Source organism: Strongylocentrotus purpuratus, unplaced genomic scaffold (genome assembly GCF_000002235.5).
Source record: "Strongylocentrotus purpuratus isolate Spur 01 unplaced genomic scaffold, Spur_5.0 spur5_scaffold_5, whole genome shotgun sequence".
Classification (NCBI taxonomy): Eukaryota; Metazoa; Echinodermata; class Echinoidea; order Camarodonta; family Strongylocentrotidae; genus Strongylocentrotus; species Strongylocentrotus purpuratus.
Window position 1 is genome coordinate 6,691,005 of NW_022145611.1, and position 26,622 is coordinate 6,717,626.

Consider the following 26,622-nt stretch of genomic DNA (forward strand, 5'->3'; position numbering starts at 1 on the left):
TTTTCTTCACTGAGTTTAATAGCAACTTGCAGCAACTTTTGTGGCATAAAGAGGTCGACTTGGTGCTTCATAAATCCATAAACTCACTTGACATACTGAACCTTTTTTGGTTTGCTTTAATGAATACAGGTAATAGGGTGAAGAAGTGACAAAGAGAACCCAACTATAATCTTCATGCAAGAACTACAAGTTGTACCATTTATACATGTATAATTTGCAACAGATGAAATGAATTTCATTTGTTCACAATGATTAATTGGAATAAATTGTGTACAAACTTTGTAAAGCTCTAAACTCATTTCAATCCAGTCCCTGCATTAAAACTAATTCCCTCTGTATGTCTGCATCAAAATCAATGATATTTACAAAGCTATAGCAGACAACTCGTAAAATACTTTCTAAATACATCATCTGGCTCCAAAACAAGGAAATTTGGGACCACCACATAGTACATACACAGATCTACATGTACATATAATATTATTTTGTTAAAGATTCTCTACGATATACTTTTATAATGTAGTACAAAATTTGGTATTCACATAATCTCTTTCACAATGAAATTCAATTTACAATCTTACTTCACACTGTTCACAGTCATGATCAATAGAAAATTAGGCACTATCTGTTACATTAACACATGATTCCAAAACATAAATAATACTGAAAATTACTTCCTAATATTGATTTTCTATACAGTCTAAAACTACAAAATCTGATTTGAATCTAGGAAATGAATTCTCCGACTAATTTAGTGAAATAAAACACTTTTAATGAAATCGTTATTTTCAAAAAAATGTGTTGAAATTATGTGAGTACAAAGGTTTGTACATGAAAAAAAAAGCAATTTCTGCTTTATAAGTGCACTCAATGCAACAGCCTTTTCCGGGAGCTGTAAATCTTTTTGCCTAGTTATCATAATACATGAATGGGTGACAAAACGAGATGTTCCTTTTACAATGAGATGATCAATTTGAGATGTTTAAAGTTCGAGACAACATTGCGTTTCTTTTGGCAACAGAAATGCTCATGCAATAAAATGTATATAATCTCAGAATCAATTTCTGATTTCTTCAAAAGATACCAGAAAGTAATAAACTCATATGGTATTTGTATACCCTTATTAAGCTTTGAGTGTATTTCTATGCAAATTTGCACGATATTCTAATAATAGAAGTTGAAGAACAACAAGTATTGCTAAAGGGGAACAAGGTGGACTAAAGAAGAGCAGACTTCAGCCATGTTTTGGTATTTAATACCATACCACACCATGCCAACAGTAAAACCAATGGCATTGATCAAGAGAGTTTGGCCAAGCTGGTTTGAGTTCGGTACAATATGGCGAATACGGCATTGTAGGGAGAAGCACAGAATAAGAGAACATACATCCTGTGGTGACCAGCTGAACTCACAGCTGGCCAAACTCTGTGCATATATGGCTCTGAGTAAAACACCCTTATGATGCCCTCTTTGGCTTCAAACAATTTCAGCATGCTCCACATTACTGTTAAAAACATTGGTTGTTTCAGAATATTTACTTCCAATTTCACGCATTCCTTCACAAATCCAACCCATCACATCTTGTGTTTTATACCAAAAAGGATACAAATTTCCAAAGACATGCTGACACCACTGTGTTGATAATGATGTTTTTTTAAACAGATATATTGCGCCATACAAATGCTGTGAATCATCATCATCATCATCATCAATAGCAAATGACTCGATTTCATACACCATGTATGAATATAATATTCATCACAACACATTTTTAAGGAAATAACAAACCATTTAGAGGTGCACCTCAAATAGTTAAAATTACAAGTGACAAGATATGCAGTTTGGGGTATTCTTGTGAAAAAAAAAGGGTCGTTTTAAAGTAGAAGATCTCCTATCCTTCCACCACCAAACTGGTTGGGAAATGCTATCATAGTCAGCGTGAGTGTTCAGTGGTAAAGCAGGGTCCCGGGTTTGAAACCAAGTCGATGCGATCATGCCTTTTGGTCTGGCATTAATCCTCATTACTAATTCCCTTGGAGAGAACTTAAAGCCGTTGGTCCCCTTGTTGCTTTTTTACAAGCACACATGAGCCATAACGGTCGGGTAAAACAAACCATCAACCATCAACTGTCTCACGCATGATCTAACATATACAAATCATTTAGAACCACTTTCTCTTGGGTTTGAATCACATAATCAGATTGGATTTCCATCTAGATAATTCCCTTAAAACTGGCTTTCAAAAAGGAAGGGAAAAGTGCCAGATTGAAATACTACAGCCCATGTATACTACAGTCCTAGTTCTAATTGTCTATACTACATGTATGACTAAACAAATATAGACGAACACACAGACAAACAAACTTGCTGACAAACAGACAAGCGGCTTTGGGTTATAACTGGAAGTTCTCAGCCTCTGGATAAGTAGGCATCTTGGCAATGTTCGTTTTGTCTTCAACTTTATACGATGGATAAAGACCGGCTCGTCTTGGCGTCGACCTGAGGTTTGACCCTTTGGAGTAGCCGTCCCAGTGGTTGCCAGCCACGCCTATGGAGTCTCCGGGCCGCATCTCTATTTCATCGGAACCTTGCGGCTTGTGCTCGTACAGCACGGTCTGCTCGTGGGCGTTCTGCCCGCCGTAGTAGTAGATGTCGTCAAGGGAACGGAAGTTGGCAGCAGCATCCGGGTGGAGATCCTGCATCATCTCGTACGCTACCCTACATACCTGTTTTCAGACAGGATAGAGATAGACAGAGAGAGAGAGAGAGAGAGAGAGACAAAGAGAGATAGAGAAAGAGAGAAAGAGAGAGATAGAGAATAAGAGAGAGAGAGAGAGAGAGCGGGGGGTTATAAGAAATTCACTTACAACAGATTGGTACACGTAATTGGCTGAGCTTACTGCCCCAAACATGCAAGTAATTACTGTGCGCATTAATGCTAAAGGTATTACATGTTTTAAAATTAGTTGGCATATATTTCTTCCGAACATTGGAAGACTGATATTGGAAATTGTAATTTCAAATGATTATTTTGCACCAAAAGTGAGCCATATCTCCATTCTTTACAGTCAATTTTCTGCACCTAGTCAACCCTGAGAGTGGGATGTGATTATCTACAGGTTTTTCTTAATTTTATCTTGCTTCTCATTTCAAGTGTGAATGATATCATGCCATTTCTTAATTGCCAATGGTATCTTTAATGTCACCATCCCAAACTCCAAGAAGTTTTCTGCAGATAGAGTGACTTATTTGGTAGCATAGTAGTTATATCGAAAATAATAATCTCAAGTGACATTTGTTTGTCTCGCAATGCATGGTCAACAAGGGATATAAAAGATCACGACGTTTCGTGCGCCGCTGCAACACTTCGTCAGGTGACAAAATATATTGTAAATGTCTTGATTTTTTAGATCCCTTGTTGACCATACATTGCAAGACAAACTAATGTCACTAGCGATATTATTTTCGATACTATATCCGCAATGAGTAATATATTTAGCATAGTATTTGTTCACATATTGTGATGAATTCGGCAAGACGAGATGAACAAAGTTACGAACCTGTGATGAAAATGTGCACACAAGAAAATCAGAACGAGACAGGAAATAAATGTCAACGATGACACCACGTAAGGAATCCTCGGAGTACCTCGACGAAAGGCCAGCTGATTTTGATATTGCATTGTCGCTCACAAATGTATATTTGGGGTATCTGTAAAAGGAACAAAAATAAAAATAAGAGAGAAATTTAAACCAAAGTTTCTCTACTCTTTGAGAAGGCGCAATAGCTCAGTCGGTAGAGCAGTAGTCTCGTAATCCGGTGACCCGGGTTCGAAACCAAGGAGGTGCGCTAGTGCCCTTTGGTAAGGCATTAATCCTCATTACCAGGTCCCTTGGAGAGGACCTAAAGCCGTTGGCCATCTGGTTGCTTACCTACAAGCATTTATGCTTTCTTAGCAGTCAGGCAAAATAACCACCACCACCATATAGTTCTTGTCTATTCAAACTTCTAAAACGTACATCATTCCTGCAAATTGCAACAGACGACAAACAAATGACAAAGTCAACAAATTTTTTCAAAAACTAACAACAACAAAATGTCCAAGTTCTAAGCCATGTTTAGTCTCAAGATTATCTGGTATCTAGACTTTAACATCAAATGCATTTGCATCTCGGCACACTGTTTGGGTGAGACTTAACCTTTAATTTTCTTTCTGGTTTAATGGGGATACAAAATACCAAGCACAGTGGGGATTGATTGTTGGTACTGGGCATGGTCATCTGTGGGCAAATCAAGGGCTGTTCCCATACTCACTTTCTCTCTGCTTCTTTGAGAAGACTGGCATCATCCGTTGCTAGGTAAATTTTCCTAACAGGCACTTCTTGTCTCCTCTCCAGTCTCTGGTAAAATTCCTCGGCATGAAACATATATTCCTCTATCCCATGAAAGGCTGCTTCGGTCCCAACTTTGTCTGTCCGTCTTACGTGTAAGCTGTCATAAGGCGTAAGAAAAGAAAATGTTGTATTGCCCATTGCAACTGACCAAAAAATCTTGAAATCTACGGTCGGCTTTTAAAAAAAGTTTTTTTTCCCGGGCCGATTTTTAGAAGAAAAAAATGTTTAATGAATAAAAAAAAATGTATTAAAGCATTCAGAACTGAGAAATATCAGTCCACAGAGCAAGATTTGTTTAATGAATTCATAATTGAGAAATATCAGCCCTAAGAGGGAGGGAAAAAAAAGAAAAAGATTTCGACCAATTTTTTGGTACCTAAAGAGAACAAGTAAGATATCAATGACTGGATACAGAATTTCTTCTTCAAAATTAGCAAATTTCCCATTTTTAAATACATGTTTATTTTATATCCTTTTGACAAGTCTTCCTGTATTGAAAATTAAGATATATGAATGGATGTGCATATTACATCAAAAATTACAAATTTGTAGAAAACTACCTGGTACTTTATATTCTACTGCATAATACCTAGTGCAAGATTGTAAAACTGCAAAAAATAAGGCACAAATGATAATTTGTAAAGTTTTTAATCAAAAGAAAAGGTTACTGTATTGTATGGCACATAGTATGTAGGCCAAAAAGGATCTCAAGAATTAGGCAAAATATGGAGTTGCGTCTTTGTGTCACTGAACCCTCGACTTGTATAACAATATGACCACATACAGAAGTATGCTACGTGTGTCATATTCACTGAAAGGGTACTAATCATCTGAAAACTATCTGAGATGAACAAGTACGGCTATACAGGTGGGCAGGAACAGTCATGAAATGGGGAGATGTAATACAATTAATCCTGATGTAATTATAAGCATGATACATTACAAAAACAGGATTAGATGTATGTATAGATCAAGAAAAATAACTGTGTAATAAATGTGTACCAAACACCAAAATATTTTGGCCGACTGGTACACTAGACATATCCTTTTTGATTATACCTTTTCCCTTATATCACAGTGCCCATTTTATAATTTACAAGTAGATTGAAATGGATTAATGAAAATGCCTATCGCACCAAATCAAGCTTTTGGATAATCCCTGTAATATCACCCTCATTAAACTCACCCAACAATGGGATTAGTGAACCCCAGGGCTTGGCTCATCTTGTCGATGTCCTCCTGGAGGGCTGGCTGCGGTCTCTGGATGTACGTCATGATCTGCCCCATCCACCAGACGATCGGGTGTCCATGTATCCTCATCAGCCTCTGGGAGATATCCTCAGGGATCGCCAAGGGGAGAAACTCTGGGCGAGGGTGAAGGCCGTCTACGATGGGGAGCTCCACCACTTGGAGGTGTTCAATATTGCTAGGAGCTGCAGAGATTTAAAAAAGGAGTTGAAGAGATTTAAAAAAAGGAGTTGAAGAGATTTTAAAAAAGGAATTGAAGAGATTTTTAAAAAGGAGTTGAAGAGATATTTAAAAAAGAGTTGAAGAGATTTAAAAAAGGAGTTGAAGAGATTTCAAAAAGGAGTTGAAGAGATTTCAAAAAGGAGTTGAAGAGATTTAAAAAAGGAGTTGAAGAGATTTAAAAAAGGAGTTTGAATTAGAAGTTGGAAAGATTTCCCGTAACAAAACTGAGAGTGTGATGGAGATGTTATGTATGATCAACAGAAAAGGAAATGACTGTATGAGAAGGGAAGGAACTAAGGTTGAAGTTGTACAAATAAAAACAATGTACATCCAACTACCTGTCATTTGGAGATCGACAAAGGAGAAATCCCCATGCAACCAAATTTACAGGCCACACTGTTCCCAAGGTATGACTAATTAAAGTCTATAAACCACCACAAAACCCAGACAAAGAGGTGATTAGAAAAGGCAGACTATGACGAACATACCCCTCAAAAAATTACATTACGAAAAATAGATCCATGAATATGGATTCAATTTTGAACAGCTATAGGAGGAACATCCATTTATAGTTATTGAGATGTGATGTATCAAATACTGTATACTGCGTTCTATTTTACCAGTCAATCACTTATATTGCACAGTACTTTGCACATCACAATGCAGAAATAATTAGCAATAATTCATTCCTATTGTCCCGAATACCACATTATCATTAGAAAGGGCTTTGGCAGACCTATGGCTGAACATCTTTATTGTTTGCTGATAATTGAATTTCTCAGTGTGTTGTATAACATTGTCACCGGTGTCATGGCGGAGAGGGGGCAGGTTTTACTAGAAGGGTAATGAGAGCATGCAAACTAGACAACCAGTAGGGGAGGGTGTGGAATTAATTTGCATGATATTCTTTTCCTTTTTTGCCATTTACTTCTGCATTTCTTTCTCTCCCATTCTCTCTTTCTCTCCCTATTCTTTGCCATTCCATAGCCAGATACGGGTATATTTCAACAGAGTACATTATCATGACATAACTGCCATGTATCGTATCACGATGTATAGTTTTCTTGATTAAATGAGCAAGCTAAAGAAATACCTACCGGTATGTAAATTGAGAACAAGAATTTTCTAATACCACTCTCAATGAATTATTACTTGATCATTAAATAATTTGTATGAATTTAGATCGGGATAAAATATTCATTTTTTAAATATTTTTATTTATTTATTCTCCACTCATGGGATGAATTGCCCTTGTCAGCTATAAGCTGTTTTTCAAAGGGGTCCAAGGGGTCATAATAACATGAACATTGCCTGTAATGTAATAATGACACATTATCTTATCAACACACATCTTGTTTGTTAGTTTGTTTGTTTTACTGACTGCTAAGAAAGCAGTAAGTAAGTCCTCTCCGAGGGACATGGTAATGAGGATTAATGCCTTTAATACCAAAGAGCACTAGCGCATAGACTTGGTTTCGGACCTCCTGGTTAAGAGACCTCAGCTCTACCACTGAGTCATCATGCCTTGACTCTATGTCTCAGGAGGCGAGTTGGCTCAGTCGGTAAAGCGTCCGTCTGTCGAACCAAAGATCCCGGGTTCGACTCCCACCCAAGCGGATGACTGAAGCCTCCGTTGTGTGTTAACGTGCCCCTTCCCTTGTTCACAGACGCAGGTTATGTCAAGTGGAAAACACTCTGTCCCTCGGATAGGACGTTAAATGGAGGCCCCGTGTAGAGAGGAGTCACTACCTTTGCACTTTAAGAACCCACTGCACTATTCGTATAAGAGTAGGGGGAAACCCTGGTGTAGTGGTCCACCTGCACACACCCCCAGTATAGTACTCTGTAAAGAGGTCTGTACTCAAAAGGAAGAAGAAGAAGAAGATGTTTGTCCACTATTGATTAGCTAAAGTCCTCCCCAGAGTAACACATGTAATTGTTGTGTTCCCACTCATACATGTACAACAGGTTGAATACAATATTCTTGAAAATATGACTAATTGTGATCCTGAATGTATCACTAAATGAGTAACTAAGATACAGCTTGACTCTCTGCCCCAATACGTTTGTCCATTATTGATGAGCTAAAGTCCTCCTCATCCAAGTAATAAATTATTGTGGTCCCACAAGTCGAAAACCTACAATACTCCTGATAATATAGCGTCTGTTTGGAGACAGAAAGGTGTTAACTCACATACTCTAACGCAGAGTTAGATTCCTTCTGGCTCAAAACAGCGACATGATCTTGAATGTATTGATAAATTTCATTAATTACGATACGACTCGACTCTCTGCATCAATGTTATTTCTCTCCACTATCGATGAAAACAGGACTACTACTCATCAAAAGGAAAGAGGGTATTCTGAGAATGACTCTTCAATCACACTGTATTATTAATTTCACATGAATAGAATAGACTGGAAAAAATATTCATGATGTTTTTAATGGCAGTGATAATCACATCATCAATAATTCATTATTATTATTGTCCTTCAGACTCTCAACTGAGGTTAGTTAGTGAGATGCATCTTGCTGCCTCAAAATAATTCCCATCCATAATTGATCCGTTAGCTATAGTCGTGCTGTATCAATGCTCGGTTTACTTATCTACATTCAAGTGAACACAACAGTCCTGATAAATTGACATCCAAGAAAGCAATTTGTAATGTATTCTATCCTAAATATGAATTCAACATGGTCATTTTGTTTTCCCGGAGCAATGGGTGTGTGTGTGTGTGTGTGTGTGGGGGGGGGGGGGGGTTAAGTAAGCTCTCAAACTGTTGGCTTCCCGCAAAAAAAATGTTACTGCCAGTGACAATTAATACATACATGAAGCTCTGACGTCCTTCTTGCAGGCAGCCAACGAGATGTAATATTTCGTTTACAAATTGGCAGGTGCTTGTTTGCACTCTTCATGAGTTAGACATGCCTTCTCCCACCCAACTATGAGAGCACATATTGACTCTCTCTCTGGCCTCTGCAGGATACACCACTCAAGTTGTGTCACGTTTCTCTTCCTGACGCCTGGCAAACGGGCCACAGGCCTGTCCTCATCAGCTCGAGTTAAATGCCACATAACCCGCTATTTTAACTATCCCGATTTCAAATTAACCAGTTAATTTGCGACTTCATCAGTCCGCAGTTGCAATTGGCGGGATATTTGGTCGAGAGAATATCCCAAGAAATATTGGTCTTGTTTCCAAAATATCCTGCTATTTGAGAAATAGCTGGCCAATTTGCGCCCACCCGAGCTAGTATGTGATGAGCATATTGGTCTGGTGAAGATGCAATTTCGAGCTTCGGGATAACATCCCGAGTCTGAAAATAGCGGGTTATTTGGCAAACTCGAGCTGATGAGGACAAGCCTCATGAGTCTTCTAACTCAGGCCCTCGTAATCAATGCTGATCCGCCTAAACATAAGCTGTGACACCAATGGTGTCATGTGTCGGGAACTGATGTTCTAGCTCACATTGGGGAAAAGATACGGGTTCCACCTGGGTCAATAGGATGATCAGTGTCAAATTGAAAAACTGAACTCTGGAGATTGGATTTTTTTTGGAGGTTTAAACACCAGCTGAAACTCTGCTCACCAGCTGAAACTCTGCCAGTTTTGGCAGAGTGTGAATGGTCGCTCGCAAAAATCAGGTGACTTATTTGGGATTCTGCTCAGGTGATTCTCCTCATAATTGCACTACTAACCCGAATACCTGAATGCTTCTAGGGCATGCAAACACAGATGGTTTTATACAGGTTTTCCAGAAATGTACATGGTAGTTAAAAATAAGTAAATAAAAAAACAATTCATATCATGTTTTTTGCAGTGAAAATGGGCCTTAAATGTACTTACCGGTAAGATTAATTAACTACTAGGTGTACGACACTTCCTGAGAGTACACTTAAACAACACTCATATGCTGGCAGTCTGATGATAGTACCATATCCCTGACAGGTGTGCACACAGAATGTAATTAAAAGTGAGGTTTTGAGCTGTGAGCAGATCACTAAAATAGATGTCTGACATCCAATTAGGCTTGGTGACTTAAACACCAGGGAAGAATTCTAGTCAATGCCTCTGTATGTTCTCCCTAAAATGTTTTTTTTTCTCCTTTATTCTTGTTCATAAGATGTTTGCCAGAATAAGGAGAGGCTACAGTTCAAGTTCAAGAAAAAAATAGGAACAATCATAAAATTTGAGGACTCATGATTTCTGGTTCAAATTAGCGGATTTGAATACCTACTGCTTCAAAATAAAATGAGACAAAACTATTGAAGATCAAATCTTGAAAATATTAAAGCAAGTTTTTAATAATTTGAGTTTGTTCTTTTATCATTGCCATATTGAGTGTGGCTATAATCTTGTTACATTGTATTTATGTAGTGATCTCCCATGAGTACTGCAAGTCCGAATGGGGGACCTTCAGGGTTTCGGTGATTTAGTTTGCCTGCCCCATTCCTGGCAACTTGTAAATACTCATCGGAATCACTATAATGTTTTTTTTTAAATGATTTTCATCCTTTGTTTTGTACGATTTGTTCTTCTACATGTATGTAATTCTTTTGTATAAACTTTGTTTTGCCGAATAAACAATAATAATAATAATAATAAGGGTACCTACCTCCCCATCTGCCTGATGACTCCCCTTTCCGATCGAGACAGGTCTCGCTGAGGGGCAGAAAGAACTTCTCCCACCCCTCCCTGGCATACCTCCACCCTTTGGAGTCTAAGATGAGGGTCCTCTCTGTGGCATAGGCTACTATCATGCAGTAGGCCACATGGTGTACTTGGCATCCATAGCCGCACCCCTTGTTCAGGTTGCAGACGATCTTCTTTGCCTTGCTGCAGTCCTTCGGATTCTGAGGAGATAACAAGAATAATGCATACTATATTTCATATGGATAGACCAAAGTCATGGTATGGTTAGTAGGGTTGTTTCACCCGACTGGCTGGAATGCTCCCCAGGGAGTGGAAAATGTGCATACACTGTGTGCGGATAAGCCTGAATCCGATGATCAGGGTAATAATATATCTGTAAAGCGCTTAGGCACATCATTGTATATTGGGTGCTATATAAAAGCGGAATATTATTATTATTAAGCAACCAGGGGACCAATATTTCAGATCTACAATACAACAATGACACATATTCAGTAGAAATATGTTCAAATAAGCATCATCACTTTAATAGCTACATTCTTTATAGAAAAAGCTGTTAGGCCTTTCAGTAAAAAAAACAATGCCAACAATTCAGCAAGTCAACCCCAAAATTAAAGTCTTTTGTAAAAACATTTGTGTAATGGTCTAGATTGATTACAGTTTTATGGAAACAAAAAATGCACAGGTCATGGGCCCCTTTTACACCAAAGAGAAATAGTCTAAGAAGCAGTCTCTCTCTGTATATCTGATATGTTCATTTTCTCACTTGGCATATTTTTATACTGAGCTTTTCACATTTTCTTTTCATTTTTTTAAATGTTCCTCTTAGATCTGTGCTGTGAATTAACTTGTGATGATTCATCCTTTGTTTTTACCAACCCTCGTTTCCTCCATCTCTGCAGGGACAACCAACCCCCGTCTTCATGTTTGACCCTTCCCCCACCCTTTCTTTCTTTTTCTCTCTCTCTGTCTGGCTCTCAATCTCTCTTTCTGTCTCTCTGTCCGTCTCTATCTTTCTCTCTCTATGTGTCTCTGAATGTCCGTCTACCTCTCTTTCTCTCAATATCTTCCATGTGTCTCTCCCTCGGTATCTCATTGTCTTCCATTATTTCTTTCTTTCTAAATCTAACTGTCTTTCTCTGTCTCTTTTTCTCTATCTGCCTGTCTCTCCTTCCCAAGCTTGGGTACCTATGCGTACCTCCGTCTCAACCTCTCTCCCTGTCTCTGTATCTATTTTAAGTCTGCCTGTCTGTCTGTCTGTGTCTCTCTCTCCCTCTCTCTCTGTATTTATATCCCAGTAATTGTAAGACAAACAATTTCCAATCAAGATTCAGGACATGACTGTGTTTAAAAGCACATACATCCAGGCTAAATACGTGTCTGACATTTAAACAGAATGCTTCGCACATGTCGGCTAAAGTCGTTTTAATTTCCCTCGGGTCAGAGTCGGGTGAGCTCATAAGGGGCTATAGAAGTAATGAGATAACTTGAACCTCACGTTTCCCCTGCCTTGTACCCTTCTCATCCTATACTCTTTGTGAAGCCATGTTCAGACAAAAATTTGTAATAATTAAAGCTGCCAAATAGAAAAATGCTGAGATAAAATAAAGGGACAGAAGTGTAATTTGATTCACACATCTATAAATGTTAAACATACAGGTCATAGAATACATACATGTACAAAAGCCCTTGATAATTTACATTATCTCTTTAAAAGTCCACTTGCCATCTATTATGATGAAAGATGTTTTCTATTTTACCTCTGCGTTTTTTTAAGGGGTTTAGCGCATTAAATGTGAACAGGGCTTAACCTACTGGCCATTACAGCTCTCTTGTTGTGCATACTTGTATATGTACATGTATAGGGTCACAAATACCAGATGCCTCTATTTGTGACCATACATTATCTCTATGCATACAGCCGGTTCAAACCTGCGGCTTCAGACTTTCCAATGTGACCTTGCACTACAAAACCAGAAAGAAAGGGCCAGAAAGGGCCTTTTTAGTTTGGGCTTGATTCTGAAAGAGGAGATTCTCAGCGTTAAAATGATAAATTACTTATCACAAATGGATGTCTCTAACTCAATTTTAAAAAAAGAAGAAGAATGTCCAGCCCCTTAGAATGTTTAATACTTAAGAGGAAAAGGTGTTTAAAGATGAAGTTGAGTTCTGGTCATGTGATTGCATTGTGAAAGAAACGGTGTGAAATCGACCAGAAAAGGTTGATCATCTAGCATATAAGAATTTGTGTGTATTGCAAGGTTCTGGAATCATCAAAATGATAAGAAATTTGGCCAAGTCTTGGTAAAGTTACAAACACTGAACACAGAAAGATGTACTATGGGACTACACGAACATGTGGCGTAAAAAACCCACCCCCGAGTTTTACGAGTTACATGACATATTTAGAACATAAAGGCATTTAAAGAGCCATGCTTTTCAGGGAACATGTCTTATCTGATGTTCTTCCACACTTGCATAATAAGAATGATAACGCTCACAAATTATTTTTCACCTCTTCCCAGAACTCAACCTTCTCTTTAAAGGGATAGTTGAGTTCTGTTGCAATGGGCGGTACACAAAATAATTTTTTGGTGAGATAATGAAAAACTGAGCGTCAAATTTGAAAGAGCATACAATTTAAATGACAAAATCATCTTTGTTTGATCCAAATCGGTTCAGAGACGGCTGAAATATCGATAAATATAACGATTTCTAATACTTGTGTACCATCACAAATATTAGATAATTTGAAAAAAAACTTTAAAAAACGAAATAGCTCCTTTTACGTTGTATTTCAGCCAATGCCAATGTTTGCTTTTTTGTTGGCATTTTCGTGCTGGTTATATTACGCACAACCAGCCGGCCCTTGTATTGTTATTTTTAATTAAATAATTAATTAACAGTCACCATATTTTTTTTGAAAGTGGAGCTGAATTGGTATGTTCGTATTGGCTAAATTTCACACATTTGGGGGTCTAAAATTACCTTCATAGCTACTCTAGGTCCTAAAAGGGCACTAAAAATGTCTTAGATGAGAATAAGAGCAATAACAATGCACTATGAAGGCATTTGCGGTCTGAAAACAGAACTCAACTATCCCTTTAAAGTCTATTTAAGCACTCTGACTCCCAAGGTCTTGTGCAAGGTGACAAGAGGAGCATTAGAACTCTATAGAAATTCCTGTGAAATTATTCAGATTGTCCTAAAGCTTGGCACATCAAGTAAGCACATCATGTTCTTCATTTCTTTCAGGAATCTATGTAATGGCTTACTCTGTTTTAAGTTATCTGATATTACCAATATGAGACCAGTAGCAAGGGTCGTAAATAAATCAAAACTACTGAAACAAACTCAATCAAAAAACATAGATTACAAAATAATGCCCAAATTCCACTCTTAGATTGTTTTGTGCTTCAAAATTCTGAAATTACATAGAAAAAAAATTTAAATTCAAGAAATGCTGAAAAACTAAAATCCTGGCGAAATACACCTTTATTGAGCTCTCACTGAAAACAACACTACGCGACTTTTTGGGTGTTTTGTGGTCACATATGCTTCCAAGCCTTCCATACCCGATCTTTTAGATTTTAAATCCCATAGATTTAATCAAATGGGAAATAGCAAGTTTATTCTGTAATCTTACACCATCTCTTAAAGTATACCTAGTCTGGCAATACCGTGTAGACTGTTAGCCATCACATATACTGGTAGAAAGCAGACATCCCACTGCGGTATATCTGAGCAGAATATATTCATATTTTTCTGATGCATGATGCATGCCTGATTAAGTTTAACCACTCCGCAAGGACGATCAAATCAGCACTTCCGAGAGGGAATTATAATTTCATCCTTTTAATTGGATAGCTTTGGATCTTTGTTAGATGTGAAGTCAGGAAGTACAGGGTGTACTCAAAGGAAACCTCACCCTAAGAAATAGCGAGAGTTATTCTGAAAGGTTTATTGTACTCTTGCCCATCAATCGACAAGGTTTCCCATGATAGTGTACGAGAGAGGTATTAGCAAGATATTCTTAGCATAATGTACAGTTTTTCAGGATTTCAGCTTTACACGAGCATCACCGTTTTTTTGATAACGTGACGTATTATGCGAAGTCTTTTATCAAGTAAATGTTTTTTCGAACATATGTATATGGGTGCTTCCTTCCCACATGCGTGTGGTGATAAAGTGTTTTATTCACCTGCTATTTTATTTTGCACTATAATTGTCAGAACGCAAATTGCATGAAAAAGCTGTTGCTCTTCTGGGGGGAAGGTTTCGCAAAGATTATAGATTTGTCAACTGCTATATTTTAGTATTTTCAAATAAACGAGTTACAAAATTGTTCCCCTTTTATATATTTTTCACCAAATATACCTTCTCAGCTATGATTTTCCATCACTGAAAAGTAAAGGTTTTGTTATTGAACTAAAAATGTTTCCAACTAGAGCTTGGTGCATGGTATGCTACATGTATATATCAACATACATACTTATTGATACAACTTGGTTCTACCTCACGAACCCTCATATCAATAAACCAGCTGTATGTTAGCCTTGATTCAAGGCTGATCGAATGCCTCTTCCCTAGTTACCTCGACATGCATACAAATTCAAGTCAGGCTGAGATACAGACTACTATCCACATCTTTCTTTTCTTTCTCATACATACTGGTACATGCGTGAAATTGAAGCAGGGGACATCTAATGGCGTGGGCTTCTGTAAACCGAAGACATATCACATTTCCTACATAAAGTTTACATAAGAGAAAAACATAATTCTTAATGCACAGCTGTTACACACAAGTGTTTTGATCTACGCATGGATCTATGTGGTTTGCTTTTTTTGTTGCTGTATTTTTCTTCCAATGTTCATGCACAAAGGATTGATGGCCTTCCAGGAGTTCCAGCAACAAAGGGCTCCAACCGAAATGTCTTTATTATCGGGTTTTTTTTTTTCCACCACCCAAACATGTAAAGGAAGGCAGGGTTATTGAATTGGTTCCATTTGGTGATTTGATGCAAACCCTGAGAAAGGTTTTAATCCTATTCTGACTGGGGGGGGGGGGGGGCATTTTAAAGTAATAACATTATTATTATTCTATATCCAATAACTTTCTGAATTATAATTCAAGTCCACGTTGCCAATCAAAAATCTATTTTTTTAAATCTGAACTGCAATTTGAGACCACAATGCTAATTCAAAATTCAGAATTCAAATGTCATCTGAACTGCAATCCAAGATCACATTTCAAAATTTACTTCAAAAGCAACATGTTCTAGTTTGGGGTTTTTATGAATGTCATTGTATCAGTTCCTGAATTTTTATCTAATATTGTTGTCACTGTTACTTAAAAAACTCACACATATCTTTGAATAGCTTTAGCATTTACGTGGAGCCCCTGAAGGACGAAAAAAGAGTTCAGTTCGATGTAAACAACCTTTTAACAGCTAGTGTATCAAATAAAATAAAAATAAAAAAATGTTCCATTTTTGCATGCTTATTACAAGCTATTTTCTTAAATCATAACTTGTAAAATACAGTATCCATTTGTCTCACTTTACATTGTACATAAAATAAGACATTATCAGTTCAGCAGCTTCTTCTTTCTACCACACTACGTGATATACTACCAAAATGCAATGAACAATAATCCAACACTGCTTTAAAATATCACAAACCTTTCTTAAAAACACTTTACCAGTTACAAGGTAAGAGACCAAAGCCTTCAACAGTATTACCTTGGTTACAATCCTGTGTATGTTGCTGTTAATATCTATCATGCACATCGCACACTGTTCTCCTTAATAATCAATTCTGATTACTTTTTCTGGGTACATGTACAGGATATCAATTAAATGCCTAAATGCCTATCAGACAAGAGAAAAATCAAACAATTTGGCAATTAAATGTGTGCAAATAATAAAAAGTAAACAAACCAGTACCGTATGCACTTAAGCAAATATGTCAAAATCAATAGACGAAACGTGCACATCGCCAATCATTAGGATTATTTGCTTAGTCTGGATGCTAGTCCAAAATACCATTAGTACATGCATACCGGTACATAAAACTATATCAAATAAATGGAAACTGTTGGGGGGGGGTATGCCTGCAGCTATCTGATCAAATTCCATCAAATTCTGCATTGATGAACCTACAATATTAGCCTTCTTACTGTATCCAACTATCCAACTTCATAATCAATATTTTTGTTCAGTGTTTTACCAATTTGGGCTGTTGATTTATGGGTGGAATGTCTCAAAATGAGCATCATGAGTTAGCTACATTCTCTATAGAAAATGCTGTTAGGGCCTGCAAGTAAAAAAATAATGCCGACAATATAGCAAGTCAACACCAAAGCTAAGGTTTTTTTAAAACCAGTTGTGTAATGGTCTAGATTTATAACAGTTTTATGTCCCCCCCCCCCAAAAAAAAAAAAAAGAAAGAAAGAAAGAAATAAACAAATAAAATAAAAATAAATAAAATAAATAAATAAATAAAAATTGCATGGGTTAATGGGCAGGGCCCCTTTTACACAAAGAGAGAAGTTGTCTAAGAAGCAGAATTGTATGGGGAAAGGTCGACATCTAATGAAACATAAACGTTTACAAGCTAGGTTGGGACACGGCTGGAAGAGCACAGTTGTGAAAAGCATTCATTCTTCATATTTATTGTAACATTTAAATTGTAATCCATCGTAATATTGGACTGACATCGTAATATTCAGACAAAATGATGCTCGTCCCTCTTTTTCACCACACCGTGCTTCTTTTATTCAATCCTCAACATTCATACAAGGGAAATGTAATTACCTATTATGCAACTATGGGATTATCATACAAAACATTGTAAAGTATTCCGTGTCTAGGTGTGAAAGATGGTAATCAAACCAATTCAGCTGTTACAAAATCTATTGATTTAGTATCTAATATTGATTAGGACTAAAGTGTAGGCCTATCACTTTCCATTGGTAATTCAAAAATAAAAGTCTAAATTTTCATTTGAAGTATCAAATTAAACGCCCTAGCTTTTCTGAACAAACAAAATGATGTGCCATACCTTAACTGTGCGATTACAACGTGAAACACAGTCTCAAGATAAGACCAATAATGAATGATTGCCATCTGTGCTTTTATGCTAAGAGGCTTGTAAAATCAACTTGACCACACCAGACAAAAAACTTTCGGCACTTATCTATCAAATTGTCTGTTGAGAGCCAGAAGGCATTCACTTATAGCATTCTACAAAGAGTCCGCACCCTATATAATAATCTGGAATTACATAGCATCTAATATGAAATACCATCTCTAAGCACTTTACAGATATCATCACCCTAGTCGTCGGATTCATCGTTCATTCCCAAGCCAATGTGTACCATCTCCACTCCCTGGGGAGTATTCCTACCATATGGTCACTGTGAGGGCATATATGGCAATTACTAGCACAAAGGCTTTCATCATCCTCCCAGGTCTTTTTTTCTTTCCTGGGTATCGAGTGGCAAATGTAGATAAATGCCCTGCCATAGGACATTAGTACCATGTCAGGGATTGAACCCACGACCTTTGCATTTCAAGTCAAGTGCTTAAACCACTCAACTACAACGCCTCTACTACATTCTCTTCTACCTCTTATATGATAGGGCTAGAAGTGGCGTATCCTAAAAAGGTGTAGAGGTGTTGTGGTCCAGTGGACAAGTCACCCGACTGCAGATAACAAGGTACAGGGTTCAAGTCCGGCCGCGGCACTAATGTCCTTTGGCAAGTTGTTAATCTACATTTGCCACTCTCCACCCAGGTGTAAATGGGTATCTGATATGCTTGAGCACTAGATACTTTGGCAGCTTGGCTACGACCAGGGTAATATATGTAAAGCGCCATAAGCGTCAGAGCCTGACGGATCCCGGCGCTATATAAATAACCATGTTATTATTAAAAGGACTTGGGCTGTAATTACATCCTCGTCTAGCTGGAGAAGGTGGTTCACCTTAATGTATGCCTGGCAAATCAAGCTATCTATCATTACTGCTCTACCTGCCAGGCAGCAGTCTGCTGGCGCCAATAGATTAAGCCGAATAACCCCCCATTCACATGAGCAGAACCATGCTGTTTCATATTTGAAACTGTACAGCTGTACAATAGTGTTGTATGACGTTTTTTATATGTTTTACGTTTTTGCACATTATGTATCATCTATTCCATTACGATTAATATAAAGTAGTAGCCCTGCATTGATAATAATAAAACATGACCAGGGCCCCTGTTGCATAAAACTTACCATCGATGGTAATTTTGCCATCAATGGCAATTACCATGGTAACAGGGCTCAACAGCCAATCAAAATCATGGTTTCCATGGTAGTTACCATTGATGGCAAAGTTACCATCAATGGTAAGTTTTGTGCAACGGGCCTTGGGCTTGTTCTCAATACTACTTTTATTATGTTTTATACAATCTTTGTTGTAGTATCTAAATAAGTGTACAGTGTGTACTATACATTTCTTTGTTAATAATGATTATTTATAAAAGTGATATTGAAACAAACTTTTTTTAAAAATAAAATTGAAGAATAAGGCATCATTTTTGCCCATGAGAACATTGTACATTGTATTGTATGATAACCATATAAATGGGCAAGGCTTAATAGTACCAGCATATGCACTGTCACTAATATGAATGACCAGCTATAACGTTATGGACTAGAGCAATGCACATGGAGTACACGTTGTAGCTGAAATTTAATATATCGTCTGTTTGGAGCCAGATGGCCATTTTAACTTGGTGCAATGTGAGTTAGCACCATTTTGGCTTCAAAGTTCAAACAGACAAAATGTTGCTAAATAACCACCCCAAAACTAGTTTCTTTAGTCATGGAGGTACATGGATCCATGGGTAAATCAATGCATTACAAAAAAAATGATATAAGTTATACCCTTCACATTGCTGTATCTCCTAACACGGCACTCAGTGAATATGCATAGGTCGTAACAAAGGACCTCTGTTGAGGTTAGTTGCCATTCATTAACAGATTATGAGGAAAAAAATGACACGGATTCCCATTTCATAACAGAACAAGCCTTTATATCCTTTATATATATTCTTTACCCCATATGTACTTCCATTTTACTATATGGAGATGTTTCTTTAAACCACTTCCTCACAAATTTTCTCTTGTATGGAAGGGCTGTATTAAGAGAGATAACAGCCTAGACAGTTTTTTATTAAGGAGAGTTACCATGAATAATACATGTGTTAAAAGCTGCTTGGCTGAGCATGAGGGATTAGTTTTTGGAGTGAACCAACATTTCATCTCCCTGTATCTGAAGAATTTATAAAGTATACAGGCGATTCCATGCAATACAACTTTGTAGGCCTTTTCTTCTTCATTCAGAAACTGGAATAGTTCCCAACTCCCTATCAAGTTGCCCTGAATGAGCTATCGATTTTCACTTTAAAATATTTGTTATGCTTTTTCAAACTCTTATAATTCTTGCCAATTCATGACTTAATGGGTAGGGTTTTCTCTAGGGAATACATTGTGTCCCTTAGGATATCACGGTATAGAAAAATTGTCCCCTGAAAAGGATGGCTCTTCAAATATTCTCATATGAGACATGACAGGAAACAGCTGAAAGATCTGAATTAAACTTTCATGCCACATTTCTGTGTAAAGTACATGCGACTTTCAACAAGATTGAGTCATCTTCTTATCGTTTTGATGATTAAAAAAACCTCACAGTGAACATGAGTTTCTATGTGCTACATTAACATTATCAACCTATTCCCATAGCTTCCATGCCACTTCGATCACATTACAATACAGGAAAAATTTGTATAGCCAGAGAGTTTTTAATAAGTGGAACAAGCTGCCACAAACTGCCATTGATGCTCCCACACTCCTCAGCTTCAACTGACAATTATCCAATATGGGTTTTTAAATGGGTCCCATCAATCCATGGTACGTACCCCCTTAACCCTGCCACACCATACTATCTGCTCTATCTTCATCACTACGATGGCGAAGTGTGGCCTTCAAGATATATTCAAGGTATATTCAATAGCATCACCAGAACTCAATTTTATCATCTTTATCTTTTAGTTATTCATTGTACCTTGCCTGTCTTCTGAGAAAATGAAAGTCAAGAAAATTGTGACACATTCGAGTATGGTATGCAAGGCATTTTTAATACTGCTATTTCCTTTCCCTGCAGCAAGATCAGAATGTACCATAGCCGAACGAGCCATACAGCGATCTATAGAATCACAATATTAAACCCTCGTAACCTTTTCACTCTAACGATGGCAAACCCGCAGTATTAGCACCATGTTTGAAACCCGTAGTCCGATGAAGACTTCACATACAAGCCTTCCATGCGCTCTCCTAATGGAATCAATATCAAGCCTGCCTAATTAAATTTCTGGAACTCTTTGTATGGCAATATCAGGTGTTGTTAAAGGCTGTCAATTTTCACGGGAAATGTGTTTTTCTTGGTGCCTCTTGAGGGTGGTTGAGAGCAAACCGATAATTGATTTTCTTCAATTAGCTGTGAAACTTGAAAGCTATAAAAAGACATTGAGCGTGTTTCTGTCTGACTGAATATATTTCTATTAATATTACATTGAGTAGAAAAAATCATTTTAACCATGCCCCATAAAAGTATCTTTTCCTTTAAAGCTAAAGTTTAAGTTTGATCAAGAAATTGTACTTTTTTTATTACTGTTTTATTCTTAAGCTTCATATATGTAGACATGTATCTAACCTTCATCAGTTTCAATACATACATGTAGTCACACACACATAAGCGAAACTGTATACTTTGGGGTACATGTGAATTTCAAACTTGAGTATTACAGTCAAATCTGCTTTAGTGACCACCTGTCTACAGAAAGTACCTGTTTACAAAGACCACTTTTCGTGTTTCCCTTGGGCGGTCGCTATAGACAAGTAAGACTGTATAAGGATTCTCTTTGGCGGTCTTCATTGGACAATTATTTCTATCTCAGTACAATTCCAGTGAAGTTGATAATCAACAGTGCCTTCAAATTTATTTCTTTGCTGAAAGAGGAATGAATGTTCATACAGCAAAAAATTATATATGCCATTGACCAATCTCAATTTAAATAGGATACGTTCCTTTTTAATTCAATTGCCATTTCCAATTAACTGCATATGAACAATGCTCCAATCTATTGACAATGTCCATGAACAATCGTAGCTTCATGGCACTCACCGCCGCTCATATCAATCTTGTTAATGCTAATTGATTGGCACAATTAGAAATTTCATGTGAAATGAAAACAAGAGCTAGTTGGGTGAATGCAGCAATTCAATTTTCATAACCTTGGATTATCAAAGCACTGGAAAACAGAGGAAGCAGGACAAATCAATATCACGAAGTCAATAATTGGAGGTGGTTCGCTGGTGGGTTGAGAAGGAAATGATGTTACGAACAATAAGCGCTGCAATGCAATCCCATTCAGATTGTGTGTTCACTAATACTCTAATAGCTTTGTTAACCTAGCCGTTTCATTTTTATTCAAAACACAATTCCAACAGGGACTCCATCCTGGTTGTTTTTAGCTTTAGTATTTGAGAGGTTAACCTGTTTAATATGACTTGGTTTTGACTAACATGGATGTTCGTAGACTACAGCAGGCTCAGTATTCAATGGATTAAGGTATCGATTGCTGTCTCAGTTACCCTAATTATCTAGAATGAAAGCAAATCATTCCTGGCACTTTAATTCTTGCACTCATTACAAATGAGGAGTGTGTCAAAAGGCGTAGTTATACAATTTGTACCTGTTGTCGACAAACGGAGGCAGGAATTGCAAATTGGAGATGAAATCATGAATTTTGATGGAGTAATCCCCCTAATGGTGTAAATGGATTCGATATTCTCACCATTATCTGGAAAACTCGATTGAAAATTGAAATCGACTTGATAATATGTATTATCTCTTGGGAGCATTAATTTCCCATATCATTGTCAAAGTGCCACATGCTACCTTTTTTTTTTTTTTTTACTCCTATCCATCTATCTCCATCTCTTTTTTTTTGTCTCTCTCTGCCTCTCTATTTATGACTGTCCTTCTCTCTTGCTCTCTCTCTCTTGCTCCCTCTCTCGCTCTCTCTCTCTCTCTCTCGCCTCTCTCTCTCTCTCTCTCTCTCTCTCTCTCTCTCTCTCTCTCTTGCCCTCTCTCTCTCTCTCTCTCGCTCTCTCTCTCTCTCTCTCTCTCTCTCTCGCTCTCTCTCTCTTGCTCTCTCTCTCTCGCTCTCTCTCTCTCGCCCTCTCTCTCTCTCTCTCTCTCTCTCTCTCTCTCTCTCTCTTTATGCCTGTCCCCTTTCTCAATCACTTCCTTACTTGAACATATAATGTTATAGATGTAATTGCTTAGAAGAAAATCCTTTTCATTATAAAGTTGGAACGTGGTGCTTGGGCACACAATTAAATCATCTACTTGCCCATTGGGCAAGTGGAACAAACTCTCTTTGAGCATCCTGACTGGCTATTTAGATTTTCAGGCTAGTGAAAACAGACCTCTCTCCACACAACCACCACCTCAGTCATTTCTATCCATCTCTATTGTCTCTATCCCACTTCTGTTTCCTCTTCCCTTCCCCAACCCCCATCACTCTGTTGGCCTCCTGCCAGTTTGAAACAGAAAAATAGGAAATCATAATCTTGGCAAATGTCAGAGCATGTAGAAAGCATGTTCATGTACCTAGAATCAGTGGCAGAAGCAAATTAGAATGGGTGATGCTTTTGGGCAAGTGGAACAAACTCTCTTTGAGCATACTGACTGGCTATTTAGCTTTTCAGGCTAGTGAAAACAGACCTCTCTCCACACAACCACCACCTCAGTCATTTCTATCCATCTCTATTGTCACTATCCCACTTCTGTTTCCTTTTCCCTTCCCCAACCCCCATCACTCTGTTGGCCTCCTGCCAGTTTGAAACAGAAAAATAGGAAATCATAATCTTGGCAAATGTCAGAGCATGTAGAAAGCATGTTCATGTACCTGGCATGCAAACAGACAAATCTGGAATCAGTGGCAGAAGCAAATTAGAATAGGTGATGCTTTTTGCACAGAGATTGCAAATGTTCGGTCCGTGATATGAAATCATATTCCCATGGTTACTTTGGGGTCCAAATGAGATTAACTCATCAAATTATAGTCGCCTTCAAATACATTTTTTAAAAGGCATCCCGCTCACGGTTTGTGAGCAAGAAAGATTACTGAAACCGACAGAGGAAGTCCACCCAGATATTAAGTTGGTTTTAATAAAAGCAGAAACATGAGAGAAACAAATCAGTGAAATTCTGAGCAATATCCGATCAGAAATAGGAAATTTTAGAATTTTTGAAGGCGTCATCAGTGAAACACAAATCGGCAACACTACGACGGGTCCAAATGAGATTAACTCATCAAATTATAGTCGTCTTCAAATATAACAAAATGCATTCTGCTCATGGTTTGTGAGCAAGAGAGCTTACTGAAACCAACTATTTAAAGAGGAATTCCACCCAGTTATTAAGTTGGTTCTAATAAAAGCAGAAAAATGAGAGAAACAAATCAGTGGAATTCTGAGCAATATCCGATCAAAAATAGGAAGTTTTTGAATTTTTGAAGTCGTCGTCAGCGGCAACAATAGGATGCAACTTGCAACCTCCTCTCAAATTTGCTATGTACAGTACAAATGATTTCATAAACTTTCATTTTCTTAGTTATTGATTATGGAATAGAATTGTTTCATACAGGGTTGTATAAAATTCAAAAATTCCTCTAGGGAAAATGGGAGGGGATTTGAAAGATACACCAATGAGTTGCCAGTTTGTGTTTGATTGATCGCACAGGTCTTCAAAAATCCATAACTTTCTTATTTTTGATTGGTTTTTGCTCAAAAATTTCACTGACCTGTTTATCTCATTTTTCTGCTTCTATTAAAATCAACTTAATATCAGGGTGGGCTTCTCCTTTAATCTACATTTGTCACACTCTACCCAAGTACTTTTACAAGCAAGTACCTGGTAAAGTTTATTCCTTGGAAGCAGTGAGCGCGCTAGGGTTGCTAAAGCTGGGGTTATAATATCCAAAGTCTTTTGGAAGCGCATCGTGATGTTACATGGAAATCACAATGTGATATGCACTTTACAAGAACAGCATATATTTGTCTTAATATCATATTACATACTTGCATATTTTACATTATACAGTACATCCCAGAAAAAACGAAACAGAGAATTATTGATATTTTATCATAAATGAATCACAATTATAATTGATAAATGACACATATTTGGAAAGCTTAGATCCTCCTCTTTCATCTGATGCAACTCATATAATGCATACTTCACGCATGAGTGATTGAAATGAATTTGAAGAGAGGAAACCAAAAAGTCATTTGGCGGACGGTATCTGAATTTCAAAGAAAAAACCACATTTCTAGAAAGTTGAGTTTCTGCCCTTTCAAATGACACCTCAATCACAAAAAAATGAGCTAGGAATAACAAAGTTCTGTATGTTTACAGTAGTGCTTGCATTTTCATAATTTTATCAAACAAATTCGTTTTCACTAGCTGCCTGCCTTAGCAACAAACAGAGTTAAGTCTTTTGTCAATTTGTCACTAAATGTGACTAAGTTATTATAAAACATCGATAATTCTCGGTTTCATTTTTTCTGGGAGGCACTGTATATAACATCAATTGTCATTGTTGCCTTTGCATGATTGAGAAAACAAATGAATTGAACCCGGATTGGAAACTAACCTGTAGGTAGCGTAGCCTCTGTTGCACTAGTTTTGTTAGCTCCTTTGCCTCTTTCTGTCTCCATGACGAGAACCCATCCGCTCTGCTTAAATTGTAGATATCTGTCATAATAGACCTGCGTAAACAAACAATGGCAATATAAGCATTTAAAATATTTTAAAAAATATAAAAATTGATGCGATAAGCCCTATTTATACTGCTATGGATCCACTCAAAATAAAAGGACATAAAAATTGAATGATTATTCATTTCAAATAACTGTTATCATCATCTTAATGTGTAACATTTATTTAACAAACTTTGTATTGTTGCAAGTCAAAGTATCTTCAGATAAATCAACAAATGTGGATGTTCATTCATGATGTGTGGTAACTTCTTTTACGAATTAAAGACAAAGTCCATCATTTTGTGCTTCAAAAGGTCTTTGAATTTCTGCGCAGCTTTATTTGGAAACTTCCTACATTACCCCTTTTTGTGTGTCATTCTATTATTTTCATGTTTGTGTGTACAGTGGTGACTGTACACTCAACCAATCATGTGTAATCGTCCATGACCTAGCATCGTTTATCCATCTATGAATGAACCTGCATTCAATCAGCAGATGTATAAGTTTTATTGTATTAAAAGAAAGCCAACACTCCTTCTCTCCCCTTTCCTTTTCTTCTCTGCAAGTCACTTTTTTCTGTTTTTTATTTTTTATTGTTGTATCTAAGTTGAGGACTGCGGGCACGTCAAGCTACTTTGCTTACGGTATGCTGTAGCCATCCTGCATCTAATGTATGTTAATTATGCATTCAATATATTTGTTTAATTTCATACATTTTCTGTATATATTCAAATGAAATATTGTATCAAAACCATATTATGTTCATGAAAATGTATAATGAAAAAAGAAACTATTAAATCAAATTAAATCAAATAAATAACATTCATGAATATGAGCCATTATTTTGTAAAAATCTAAAGTGTACCAATCCCCTAATCACTTGATGCTCTGTAAGTTGAGGTTTTATAACACTGTACTATATACGGATGTGAGCTTCAATGTAACTGCTAAAGAGGTATTGCAAGTTTAATACACCACCTATTCACATACAGGCCACTTGTGAGTAGACGATTTGACACACCCTTACATGTTTGTGCTCAGGTAGATTAAGCAAGGTGTGCACTGAACCCAAGTTGTACTTTGGTTGAAGGGTTCCCTCATTCTGTAATGTTTTATGCCATTCTTTATTTTCTTCATACTCCAATAACCTTTAGACAATACAGTTGTCTTGAGGGGGGGGGGGGGCTGATTTTATATTGGTATCAAAATTCTATTTCTAGGTGAT

At 37.2% G+C, this 26,622-nt stretch overlaps 1 protein-coding gene across 1 annotated transcript in view; it reads right to left on the reverse strand.

The window, feature by feature from the left end:
- The window catches only part of LOC592434 (alpha-(1,6)-fucosyltransferase), a 43,457-nt gene continuing 16,835 nt past the window's right edge, over positions 1 to 26,622 (reverse strand). Inside the window, exons 5-10 of the mRNA XM_030998712.1 lie at positions 25,292 to 25,406; positions 10,483 to 10,720; positions 5,581 to 5,827; positions 4,315 to 4,491; positions 3,561 to 3,711; positions 1 to 2,726 (exon numbers count right to left, since the gene is read on the reverse strand). Of these exons, the coding sequence (XP_030854572.1) occupies positions 2,394 to 2,726; positions 3,561 to 3,711; positions 4,315 to 4,491; positions 5,581 to 5,827; positions 10,483 to 10,720; positions 25,292 to 25,406 (1,261 nt within the window). The 3' untranslated portion in view covers positions 1 to 2,393. The remainder of the gene's footprint in view (positions 2,727 to 3,560; positions 3,712 to 4,314; positions 4,492 to 5,580; positions 5,828 to 10,482; positions 10,721 to 25,291; positions 25,407 to 26,622) is intronic.